Source organism: Battus philenor, unplaced genomic scaffold, assembly GCF_028537555.1.
Source record: "Battus philenor isolate CCGP_79_NKW_IND1 unplaced genomic scaffold, ilBatPhil1.0.hap1 SCAF_4, whole genome shotgun sequence".
Classification (NCBI taxonomy): Eukaryota; Metazoa; Arthropoda; class Insecta; order Lepidoptera; family Papilionidae; genus Battus; species Battus philenor.
The window spans coordinates 8,364,339-8,378,051 of NW_027181704.1; the positions used below are offsets into that span (position 1 = coordinate 8,364,339).

The 13,713-nt window shown below is 29.7% G+C and overlaps 1 protein-coding gene across 2 annotated transcripts; it reads left to right on the plus strand.

The window, feature by feature from the left end:
* The first annotated feature begins 1,354 nt into the window (after positions 1-1,354).
* ocm (over compensating males) lies at positions 1,355-10,033 on the plus strand. 2 transcript variants are annotated; one of them, XM_068771773.1, is made up of 5 exons: positions 1,355-1,460; positions 2,854-6,881; positions 7,508-7,628; positions 8,903-9,049; positions 9,147-10,033. In XM_068771773.1, exons 2-5 carry the CDS (start codon positions 2,860-2,862, stop codon positions 9,159-9,161), a joined length of 4,305 nt encoding a protein of 1,434 aa, XP_068627874.1. In that variant the 5' UTR covers positions 1,355-1,460; positions 2,854-2,859; the 3' UTR covers positions 9,162-10,033. The 2 variants fall into 2 exon arrangements, with proteins under 2 accessions (XP_068627874.1, XP_068627873.1); XM_068771772.1 differs by lacking the exon at positions 1,355-1,460 and adding an exon at positions 1,961-2,062.
* The last annotated feature ends 3,680 nt before the right edge of the window (positions 10,034-13,713 follow it).

The window sequence follows — 13,713 nt, forward strand, 5'->3', positions numbered from 1 at the left end:
TTTTTTCCTGTTACTGATTTAAAATAATTCTTTATTAGAGTTAATAGTTAAAAATATTTTAATATTCATTTACGTTAGCGCTGTAGATAAAGGACAGGGTTAATCAAGTGTGTAATCTTGTCTTAAGATAATCTCGTTACCAGCATATACACATACTCGACGTATTAAAATAAAAATACAGTGAATTGGTATATAAGCGTCTGTATTGCAATGAAAGCATCTTAATATTTACCAATAAAGACCTTATTAGTCTCGTTAAAGATTTTGACGAGCCTTTGTATGTGTCAAAGATATATTCCACGTTCTAAGTATTATTTGAAAAGCGGAAAAGAAACTGACTCGGTACAATACTGTAACAATATTTTGGAAATCATTGATTCCTCAAGTTTTATACTTTACGATAATATGGAGGAACGTTAGTAAAAATACGCACTAAAGATATCATATTTTATTAGTTCCTATCCTAATTTCCCCCCTTTTAAATTAAAAAAAAAAAATTGAAAAAATTACAGATTTCATCGTAAAAATGCATTCCTCTTATGTTTTATGTTCATTTATTATTATATTGATAAATTTAAACTTCGATTTTAATATTGCTTTACTAATAATCATTACTTCTATCAAAATCTTCAATAAGCTACAGAGTAATATTTTTAGTCATGAAAAATATTGCTTTCACGGATAATTTCACATAATTCTTGTTTTTCTCCATAATAAATTTTACCTGCCCACTAGAATCTCCGATGTCAATCGATTGAAAAAAAGTCTGCGAAACTTATCTATATGCCAACAAAGTCAACAAAAGAAAATATGCAATACATCGGTTAATAATAATCCGTTTACACGAGGGCAAAATCTATATCTGTCGTTTGCATAGTTCAGATCTTTCTCTTGTTTACATATTAATTGTTTCTGTTTACTACTTTACAAGTTTTGCGTTGATTTCTGTCTAACGTCTAACTTGGCGAGTTCTTGTATTGTTTTGTGTTAAAACTGTCACTTTGTGTTTCTTTAAAAGATGGCAAGTATATTAAAAACTGAGTAAATAGAAATAAATAATCAATAAAGAATAAAGAATTTTCTCATATTTTAATGAGTAGTCGCGTGTTAACGCATCTTTAAATTTCAATACAATTGCTGACTGTCGATTAGCTGTCTCTTTCATTTTATAAATGCAAAAGTGCGAATGAAAATATAAGTTTATGTATCTGTGTCAATAAACCTAATTTATCTGTGTAGTAATTTTAAACATGTCTATCGAACGAGTTGTTAAGAATTAATTTTTTGTATAAAATAAAGTGTTTGTACCTTATAAACGCTGTTGAGTTAAAAATATCTTAATGAATATAATGCGATATGCTAATGTATATGAAGATGGATTAAGATTGAAATTATCACCTGCTGTTTAAAACATCCGCCATCTTGAGTTTTCGTCATGTGAGAGTACGACGACAAACAAGGTAGTTACATGTATATGAACTTATGTATCTATTTAAAAGTTTTCTTTATTGTTTATATTGGTAAGTAAAGCCGATTATCACTTAATTAATTAATTATTTTTAAATTTAGTTTCAATAAATATTAACCATATCCGAATGACTTAAATTTTGTCTTATGGCAAATCGAATATTTATTTATTAATTTAGTGTATATGAGATATAAAAAATTGGTGTAATTACTAATATTAAACAACAATAATAGATGAATGTCCATGAATACATTATTTTTTATCGCATTATACTCTTTAACTATTAATGGTAATACTAAAATAGTAATGTCATATATTTTATACGTGGTACGTGTAATTAATGCTAGAATTTGAAAGTTTTTTATATCGATAATAAAAATAAAATAGCCTTATACGCTAATTTAATGTTAGATTATCGAGAGAAATGGTTTTGTCATCATAATAAGTAGGAAGAGCTCGATGCCTCACGATTAAAAATGTGCAGTGAAATTGATGGCTTTATTAATGAAGCTCGTTATGGTTATGCTATTTACACATTATTTTAAAGACGATTTAATTAACAATAGCATCGATTACTGAAACTAGATGAATAAGGTATAAAAGTTTATTTTCTTAAACGATACTGGTGTGAAACACGTCACAAATCATGTCGGCCATTTTGTTTTTATTTCAACATGGCCGAAGAGTTACAACAAAGTATCTGTTCAGGACGTGCATAAATAGTGTAATACTGAGCAAACTCCTTATGTTATCTTAAAAATTACATTTTAAACTTCTTATTAAAACCATAACTATTACATTACATTACATTTTAAGTAGTATTCAAGAAACTAAACGTGTTAGAAAACATATCGTATAATACGAATGATTTTTGATTGTTGCAGAAATTGTTGGCCTGTTGTAATTTTAATTTATATTGTACTTGCGGCTTAAAAACCGCTATTAGTAACTCTTCATTAATTATTGTAGCTTTGATTATAGGTTATGTTTTATATTCCAACTATTTTGTACTTTTTAGAAAACTTTGTTGTAAGAAAGTTTATAGATATAATTGTTGTAAGTATGTGTATATTTTTAATTGTTAATTAAAACAAGAACACCAGTGCGATAGAGATGATGGAATCAAGATAGCTTGAAATTATTTCATTGTTGTCTATAGACAAGCTCGTAAAATTTACGTTATCTATAAACCTATTCGTTACACGCAGTGTTACTTATTTTCATTCAAACTAACAAGCAAGTGTTCTAGTAGTTAAAAATAATTAATTTATCTTAATTCTTTAAGGCATCATATCCAAATCATGAGATCACTATTGGCAAAACTAAAAGCGTTTATCAAATATTGAATCTATATTACCTCAAATTTTAATTTTTGTTTATTTCAGATAGAAATGGATTATGACGTTAAAAAAGTTTTTGTGGCTGGAGTCACCAGAAATCCTTTTATGTTGAAAAACAACCTCCACGAAATTATTCAGAAAGACGTAATTAAGCCCATTGTATTAATTGAGAAAGTTGAAAATACTTTTGAATTTACACCAAGGAAGGATAAGTTTTATGTGCCAAAGAAAAAAAGTAGACTAAAAGTTATGACTGTAAGAGATATACGTACCTTATTTGAAAAAGATACGTACGAAACATTGCCGCAGGAATTAGAAAAACAACAAAAGCTTTTGCTTAGAAAAATAAGAGAAGGATATGCCAAAGACGAAAACACTAAAAAGATAGCTTTAAACATATTAAAATCAGATAAACCAATATCTAGATATTCCTGGCAGATGTTAATGAATCTTAATCCTGAGCGCCATAGTCATCCTACCCAATTTGTTTTATGGAATGGTAAATGTATACAAATTAATGGGAGTAAGGGTGGGAGAAATAAATTTATTTGCCGCTATGATATTAGTAGAGCCAAAAATGCTCTGAAAGAAAAACCGGATACGAAAATTAAAAAATTAAATTTACGGAAAAAGGGTTTATTACGGGACTCTTTAAATGTACGGTTTAAGCCTGGTCCTCTGAAAAAAAAGGCGGATTTAGATTATTCCTATCAAAAGTATCATGTCGGTGAAATAAAATTGGTTAACTTACCTAGACTTGGTTTAAATATTGAACCTTTATATGGTACAGCTCTAGAACCTACAGTAAATAGGTTTTTACAAAATTTATGTGAAGATAATGGTACAATATCCGACAAATGGGCTGAGTTTGCGGTTTCGATGGTCGGATCTGTTACATCGAAAGGGGTACGAATCAAAAATAAAAGCGCTGTCACTTTTAATTTAGACTACAATTGTAATCAGAGACGAATTTTAATGAGACAATGTTTCGATACCAAATGCAATACTCTGAACAATAATTCCTTAACTTGTGCTGCTGGACAAGAGGGTACGGTTTTCAGTGATTCATTTAAGTCGTCGGAAATAAAAAAGGTTCTAGATGACATTCTCGATTCAGTTGAAATAAGTTTAAATCAAGATTTATTATATTCCGGTGTTGACGAACCTAGAGAAACCTTAAAAACAAATAGTTCTAATGATGCTTGTGGAAACTCGAAAGAAAAAGGAAAAAGGAAGTACTGTGAGTTAGGTAAACTTGACGTTACGGTAATAAGAATATCAGAAAATCGTAAAACAAATGATGAAGCACCATGTCGCGAAAAATTCTGTACCTTAGGCTGTATTTGCGATTCTTTGGAATGTGGATATAATCTTAAGGATCATTGTGGACGTGTAGAATGTATGTTTGATTGTAATTGTGATTTTTCATCTTATAAAATAGGTGAATCTTTAGACAACAGTTGTTCAAAATTTTTTCCTGGTTTATTTTACTTGGACAAAACACTAAATGATAAGTTAGCGAAAGAAGAACAAAAATTTCATCAAACTGTTTTAGTCACCAACGACAAGAGTATTTTGTTAAAGCCCAAAAGAAGAAATTGGAAAACATCAAAAAAGTATGCTGATTTTTACAGCAGTATGCGTTTACGAAGTGAAATAAAAAACCACAGGGAAATGTCAGTTGTTGTTACTAAAATAAAATGTGACAACGTTGAACCATGGTGCATGGTCCACAACTTATATAAATGTTTTTGCAAATTTAAATTTACTCAAAGTGATTCTAACGAATTAGTTAAATTTGAACAAACAGATGAAAATCATCTCATTCCTGTGTATAAAGAAGTTTTACCTATTGTGGATCTAACAGAAAAGGAATCAAATAACACTGAATTTACTAATTCTAAAATAACAACTGTCGACTATTATGACGACTCATCAGATAATATTTGTGCTAGAGTCAAACCTTACGTTGACAGAAAGTTTTCGGAAGGATACTATCGTAGAACAAACGAGAAAATTGCTGAAATGGAAAAAAATGATAAAAAGCTACACAGAAAAATGGTTAACCTTATTAAGATATCGTTAGAACACGAAGAACAAAGTGGGGAGGATGTGCAAAATAATTCTGTAGATTTTGATAATGCTCCTTTTAGGGTAGATGAACTGCTAAGTAACATACTTCAGGAACAAGCAAAGATTACGAATAGCATTAATCCTGAAAATGATAGGTTAAAAGCAAAGAAAAATAATGAAAATGCAGAAGCCATACGCTTACCAAATAAAACAAAACTGGTAGAATGGTTAGAGACAAGTTACAAAAAATATAAAGAAAGAGTTGATAATGGTCTTTGGAAAACAGTGTTACATCCTCCACGATTTGGAAAAGTGGCGCTATATCCGTGGGATTTTATATTAAGCAGATATCGAGAACAAAAAAATTTCTTTTTGGTTTCTAAGCAGAAACCTTTTCGTATATTTATGGCTCTTAATACGCGACTTTCGATGTTTGAAAATTGCATTAATGTTTATGACATCCCTGAATCCGATATTAACAATTACCCAGTAATGGTAAGGAATTTAATTAGAAATGCTAATAATTTAAAAGATAATTTTTGCATATTGTGCGGGTTATCGCATTGTTGGGAGCTAGTTGGTTCTGTTACAAAAGTCAATGAAAATAAAAGTAATCAGTCTGTATTTAGTACCGTTGAGAAATCTGATAATAAAAGTATTGTATCTGATATAGATACTATGGAGGGTTTACCCAATAACAGTTTACATGCTGATTTAAATACTATTGAGGATTCGTCTAACAGCGGCAAATCGCCTTTACATCAAGTAATTTATCAAAGTGATTTAGACAACTTGGAATTTATGCCAGCGAAGTTTACTTCCAATAGAAATGAAAGTGAAGACAGTGAATTTTCAAAATGGTTCATTATGACTATAGAAAACGACATCAGTGAAATTCAGTTTTACATAAAAGGTTTTTTTGTTAAGTACGATAGCATAGTAAAAGCTATTCAGGTCTCAAGAAGAGTGGGAAAAACTGTGAGATTATCGTCACATAGATGTTACGACGGAAGTATTGGCCCACAATTTGGTATTTATGCGACACCAAATATGACTGAAAACTCAGTTTTTGTTGGGCCTTATGAAATTAACGAATTATTGGGCATAGAGACTTTAAAAAACCCTGTAAAAAGTTGTAATAAAAATGTAACTAAGGGAACCTGTATAGTTGTCAGAAAAGCTAACAATGCAAATGTACTTGATAATACACTTTTATTTATGTCGTCGTTGAAAAAGGATAATAAAGTTGCAACTAGTGGAAATGAAATTAATTTAAAAACACATAATAGCTTAGAACGAAAGGTATTAGCGAAAGACGAAACTTTAGCTGTAAGCAAAGAAAGCGTAAATCCTGTGAAAAGCAAAGAAAAAGGTGCAAAAGTTGTTAAACCAATTAAAATTCGTAAAACAGATGGATTTTATCATTTGGCGTCACAAAGTTTAATAAAAAAATTACCAATTAAAAACATTATCCAGCAGAAAAATGAATCAGTATTTGATAAACCTGCAGCGGAAGTCGCAACCCAAATCAAGATAACTAACATTGAATCGTTATGTAACAATGATGTCTCTGGCACCAATGTTACTATTAACAAAAAATCTGAGAAAGGTATGTTTGTATTAAAACCTGAAGAAATTAATAAAAGATTGATAAATAATTTCTTTCGAGTAATGCAGTCCGATGATAGTAACATAACTACAAGTAGCACTGTTGTATCTAATGAAGAAGGAATAGATGATGAAAATTGTTTAGAATCTTCAAAAATATGCACTGATCCTGTTACTGATGTTTACGTTATTTCTGATGATGATGAAGATTTTAATAATATTTCCATCGATTCAAGTTTTTATACAAAAGTGTGGATAACTTGCTCAAATATAAAAAGTATAGGTTGGTTAGTGGGAAGAAGAAATAAAGAAAACAAATTAAGTTTTCAATTTCCTGGTTTCCAATATACTAATTTTTTTGAAGAGGAAGAAGCGTTCAAACAAATAAATCGGTAAGTGTTGCACTTTCTGTTTGGTAATTTTTTAGTTACATTTATTATAGTCATAAGGGAACCTTAATAGTTAAAACTTTAGTAAATAGTAGCAAAAATTATAATTTTTATTTCCTAACATCTAAGTCCGTAGTCCGTAGACACGGAACTACATTTAGTTTGACTAATGTAAATCGTTGCTATGCAAACAAAATAAAAAGCAAAGTAAATACTGGTAGATCTGGTCTGAGAATAAAGCTAACTTGTTTCATATTTAGAACGCTTGTTAATAGGAACTTACGACATTTAGGTGAATATAGGCTGATCGATTGAAAATGAATTTTAAATGGGGTACCCGTCACAGGTAGCCTAGTTTGACCGTAGTGTAGCGAGGAAGCTTTAAGAGTCTCCTTCATCGCCTGCTCGGGCAGGATTCCAAACAATATCATTACATGTACCGACAGTATGCGCTAATCATTACATTTCACAATAAGAAAATAAAACTAAAAATCCTTAAAACTAACGTAATATAAGACGATTATTTACTATTCATTACGTTTTAGATTGGTTTTGAACACGTATAACAAAAATGTGCTGTGTATGAATAAATAGGTTACATTTACTTACAAATAAATAAAATTTTTCAGGATAGTTTCTGAAAAAGTATTTGTTCCAAAAAATATTACTTTGAAGTGGCGCGTTGTTGAGAGCGAAGAGAATGTAAATGTAGAACATGAATTGCGGTTGGAAGATTTAAGTAAAGATTTTGTAAGTATATACAATTGTTTTTAAGAATAATAAATTTGTTCATGCGGCAATTTTTTCTTGCTGATGTTTGGTCGTTTGTTGAAATTTAATGTCTACTCGCAGTGTGTAAACACTAACAACTAAATAATGATTTGTGAACTTGCAGTTAATATACGATCCTTGTGCAGGTTGGCACAATTTGTTTTTGTATTTCAGCCACTGCCTTATTAGCTGATGTCTTGACACGTAATATTTTATGCCCTTTAGATTATAGTTCTCTTTCCTATTGAAATAGTTACGGTGTAAACTTGTGAAAGAAATATATCGTAGATATTCTTTCATTCGATGGCTGATGGCCATTCGTGTTCAAACTACACATTCGAATAATTACACCAACCACAGCTTTTTCCAAATTATGCAAAGATCTCAGTAATTTCTTTTTTTAGTTAAACATATATTTCATTTATTTTATATAGATATTGCTAATGCCATTTCTTCAAAATGAAATCAAACGTTTCTGACCCTTGGAGAATTATCCGTGTTCTACATACAAATTATATTAATAATCTTGTATTTCATTTGCCAGAAAATTTTGTGACAACATCTCTTTCAAAATGAGAAGATAAAGTAGAATAGTAAATATTTCGGAAGCAGCTTTACAGGACATAGTTTTTACGTATGGATAATCTCTTTATGATTTTGCTTCCAAGATTAAAGTTCTTTACCAATGGTAGTATGGCATCTTTATCTGCTAATTTTTGGTACTAATGTATATATATTTTCTTATCTGCGAAGGTTCTCCCTTTTGCCTGACATTTGTTTATCAAATTACTTAGGGATTTTTGATGATTCTATTTTCGTAGGGGACGAACAAGAACATTTTATATTTTCTGTAACTGTTGCGTCACTGTTCTGTAACTGTCAGAATCGGAATTAAATACTTAATACTTACATGTTCTAATGAAACGCTTGTAATGAACGGAGTATGTTATAATCTTCGCTAAAGTTTTATCAAGTATAATAACAAAAAAATGAAGAAAAGGAGATTTAAAATTAAAAATCTCGTCTGTAATCTTTTACATCTTTAAACTTCATTAAATATTTAGTTTAGAAAAGATATGGTTATCCTACATATGCTATAAATGAAATGTATTTTAGTTAAAGATATACATGTTTTTAACGTTTGTTCTAGAAATATTGCTTCTTAACATAAGTAAAATAACAGCTCCACAAATATTGTAGCAAAATAATTATAAAATGAAGAATTACATTCTTTTATTTTTGTTTGTTTAAAGGTTTTAACTGAACAAGGATTATTAAACAAAAACAATTTAAACTGTAGAGACATAAAGAGTTTTAACACGGATGATAACGTAGCGTTAGAAACTCTTGCTGTGGCATCCACGTCGGCAGATTGTACGGAACATTCTGTCAAAAACGAGGTCGGTGGTTTTGTCTAAACAAAGTTGGATATGACTACATTATAATGAACATGCTCAATTTATAAGAATTTTAATTAAAAATCGACTCTTTTTTCAGATAAACGAAGAATAAATGTTAAAGTTATTTTTAATACTTGATTACGTTAAAATAACCTCTCCACTTTCTTACATCGCATTATTTGTGATTTATAAGTTTATCGTTAAGACATTTAAAAATAAATGCATTATGTACACGGCAAGTACCAAGGAAGCTCTCCGTCTAGATAAAACCTGAGATATTTTTAATTACTTTCTGAAGCTGACAGCTGTTGTTAAAATACTGCTTCCTATTGTTATTGATACAAAAATCTCCACGAGTAGCAAAGAAAACACTTGATATTTTAAGTTTTTAATAAAAATTAAGCAGTGAAATCGTGTGTGTGAGCCAGCTTGGTTTTTTCAATCAGAGATGTGAGCCGTGGAAAGGATACACGTTGTTTATATACTAATAAAAATAGAGCTATGTCAGTCAGAGCCACCATTAGCAGAATACGATGGCGTATTGTTAAAATCGAGTAACGATAAATAAGAAAAAATGAAAGATTGTGTAAATTAGCGGATTGTTATTGGATTGAGGTGTAATAGTCATTAGTTGTCATGATTAGTGAGTATTCGAGAAATTACAGAGAAGACAGAAGATGAAATTAATAATTACAAAGAAGTAACGTGCACATGCTTTTTGTGCCTTCAGAAGCTACTTGATGAGAGGGATTATATCTTAATCCTTTGTCTGCTAATTACGTGTCGCGACACCTGCCATGGTTTCTTTTTCTTTTTTGATTCAGACTTGAGGATGTCCTTCCAGGCTTTTAAAGAGCAAACACCGTGTGTCTCAGTTTTTATCGTAGACCAACAGCAGTTTAAATGATCTTTATGTATCTACGAATACACTGCTACTGTACTGTACAACATAAGTCAGAAGCAAATACAGTTTTATGAAAATTCTGTGATATTACTTTTAAATAATGTAAACGTAAATTTCAACTTGTTAGTCATTTATGTATTAAGAACGCACGTATTTTAATTGGTCTTACACTAGCTTATAAGTACTATTATTGTTATATTCCATACCTTAAATTTTTACTTGTAAGAAATTGGCCGATTTTTGTTAAAAAAAAATCTTTTTTATATTCATTGAACGTTAACAAATAACATTGTGGAAGAATTTTTTTACACATTTGTGTGTCAATTTAAACATATAGCAACCAATTATATTTTTGATTTAGTATTTGTATAAAGAAGACAACTACAGTGCTTTCGAAACCGCTACACCGCGCCATAGGCAAACGCACGGCGAGACAGGGGGATATCGGCCGCTTCGTTCCATCGGTTTACAGTCAACGCTCGCTTTCCTGGTGAAACCTAACCGCGCTTTTTTATGGCGTGGTAAAGCGATTTCGCATTATTCCATTAGGAATAGAACATTTTCAAAATATCATTTAATGAAAAGTCTGGCTGTTAATACTAGATTTAATACTTAAACTTACAATACAGAATAATTGTTAAGTGACCAGACTGAATTTGATGATTACCGCCAATCCTAAATATAATAAAGTAAAGTTTAATATGAAGATATATTGTTTCGTTTTTACTATCAGCTGACATTGTTTAATATTGAAATAGCGCTAGCGTATATTCGTCTGTCGCAATCGTCGATATTGTATTGTATGTAATATCATTCCCAGTCATTTCTTAATTTCTGAAGTTCGCCTCGGTCTCGGCACGGTGATGACAGATCTTGCCATGCCACTTTATCTTGTTGTCAAGTCTTTTGTTTTTTTGAATCGACCAACGATCATCTTGCGTCAGTATTACAGTTTCGCATGATTAGATTATTTCGGAAGCGTCAACATACAGAAAAACCGTGACATGATCGATGTATAGTTTTTATTTTAAGTTCTACGAGAAAGAATACACAAGAAATAATAATAAGTTAACACTAAAAATACGTTACAAAACACTGTGCATCTTAAATCTAAGGGCAACAGACACGACGGTCTTCGAGTAACGCCTAACATGCAACAGGACACTGCTTGACAAAAGAACTACTCATATGGCGCGAAAAATAAACGAATGATACTTTATTCACAAAAGTAAAAAAAAATGTTTCATATTACTCACGTTATTTTGGGAATTTTAGACAATACAAATATCGAGGCAGCTAGTTGCCACGTATTTTGATTAAAAATGACGATGTTTATTTCAACATTTACATGTAATATGTACACACATTCACAATTATTACAATAAATAACAAAAAATTATTGTGAACAAGACTTTATTTAGTAGGTTAGTATGACGTGTCAAAATATTAAGAGTACAAAAAGTTATTGTGAGAACAACATTGGATTTTTTTTACGATTTTGTTAATAAAAACAATGCAGTTGAGGCTCATCGAATGCTTTTTAAACTAAATAAAAACATCCTCTCTCAGAAGTTACATGTACAAATTGGTTTCAACGATTCAAGGTATTGTTGCGAGAATGAAGAACGTGGAAGGTCTCCAAAATTTTTGAAGACACCCAATTGCATGCTTTATTGGATGAAGATTGTCAAGCCCCTTCCGATTACAATTTTTTTATGAAATCATGTACTTAAAATAGGCTTCATATTGGTTTTCTCTACAAAAGGAAAGAGGAGAAGGAAAAACTTTAAAAAAAAGAATATATAAGAAAGCAATGGCCGCTATTTTGAATAAAATATTTTTAACTTTTGCACTTTGAATCAAGTAAAAATTAATAATTTCATATCTACAGGCATGGGAATAAGTACCTGGTATTAGTAACAAAACATTGCTTTTCCTTAAAAGGTACACAAAATGTGTACTTGAGTCAAAAAATATAATCATGTGTATTGATAAAGTAATTTTATCAATATTCCACATTAATTTTTATTTAGGCTGCACTGCTAACTCTTTAAGATATAGTGAGCTAATATCTACTGAGATCCTGGGAAGTTTCTGGAAGTATGTTTTGAAAATAAAACAATTTCTCTATAAATATTTATTCAAAAATAATAATGAAGGGTTTAAATATGTATTTAAACGCACGACGCATTACTATTCCTAAAACAAAATATACAGTTTGGGAACCCTGATCTTTGCTATTGACATACTAAGTTAATGAGTAACCTAGTTTAGCTTATTAATAAGATTATTATACAATGGCAAATTTAAATTGCTGGCATTAAACGACAAATGGCAAGGATCGAGCGTAAAACAATATATTACACGTACATAATATTGTCCACGATCTTAGATAGAAACTGTTATTTGTTTTAAAAGGATACATTGGTATTCTAAGTGAAGTTATATATATTAACACATATAGATGATATTTGTATTTTAATAAAAAACAAATTTATATCATGATGATATATTTACATAATATTTATTTTTAATTTAACTTTATAGTAACATATTTATTAAGTGAAAACGCTGCATTCAATATTATTTAAATAAGACCTCTGCGAACACCATGATCTAATATAGTTTTGATACAAATTTCTACAATCACGTATATATAAAATTATATATTTAATCTAATATTCAAAATGTTTAACAGTCTAAATATAACGGTTCTATGTCTATACGTGCAAAACTTCTTTAGACTTTAGTCATATATTCCTATTTTAAAATATTATAAAGCAAATTTTAGACAAAAATACTTTTTTGGTTATTGGCGACATTATATTTGAATACACATTGCTGACAACGTCCCCGCGAAGACCTTTAATATTTTTAAAACGTTAAGAATTATTACTTCGATCATAAAAACAAAAACTTCTCATTGTTTAGAAATTTAATTAAAGTACTGTTTTATGCACCAGAAAATTGCTTAAAAGTATTATTGCAATACTAAAGTAATTTTTTTGTAAGTTTTTATGCTATAAAAACTGTGGTTAAGGAATAAAATCTTCAATCTTCATTAAGTTAGTGTATTTTTTGGAAACTATATTTTAACTAACAAATAAAATATATTTTTTTCTTAGTGTAAGCTAAGTAATCCATAAAAATATATTTGTTACACATAACAATGTTTGAATTTCATTCATCTTAAACAAAATATTACAAGTGAATGATAATGATGTAGGATCATTTGAAAAACTACAGTGCATGCAATCCCATAGAACTAAAATGGGCCTTGATGAAAGGAAACATTAAAAAAATAATAAAACGGTGAAATTATACAATTACTTAATCAAAGTATTTTAAAAGTAGAAAATGTTTTCAAACAAGAATAAATGCCGCGAACCATAACATCAAAACCATTCTTGAATTTTTTTAAGTATACCAAAATGTTATAAATTCAATATCTTTTAAGAAATCCACACTAACAATTAATCACATAATGACAAATATTTTTTTATGTATATTCATAGGTTAGATGTTTTTTCTAAAGATTTTTATTAGTCATTTTACTTGCTTACTAAATTGTGATTTAAAGAGTGCTGTCTGTCCGGCCAATACAATACAGCTACGTCGAGGTTTTTATTACACAGTGGTTTTTACTCATGATAACCGTGATCGGTACCACAGTGGGAATAGCCTAGAGGTCCCCTTGTAATAATAACCTATCAACAGATAAAGAGTCATTAGTAACTGCATTATGAAAAATTGATTGAAT

What these genes read in the sequence shown, in the direction of transcription:
- ocm (XM_068771772.1), top strand. An exon ending in GCGTTCAAACAAATAAATCG is followed by an intron (nt 6,882 to 7,507) that starts GTAAGTGTTGCA and finishes AAAATTTTTCAG; the next exon opens with GATAGTTTCTGAAAAAGTAT. An exon ending in AAGATTTAAGTAAAGATTTT is followed by an intron (nt 7,629 to 8,902) that starts GTAAGTATATAC and finishes GTTTGTTTAAAG; the next exon opens with GTTTTAACTGAACAAGGATT.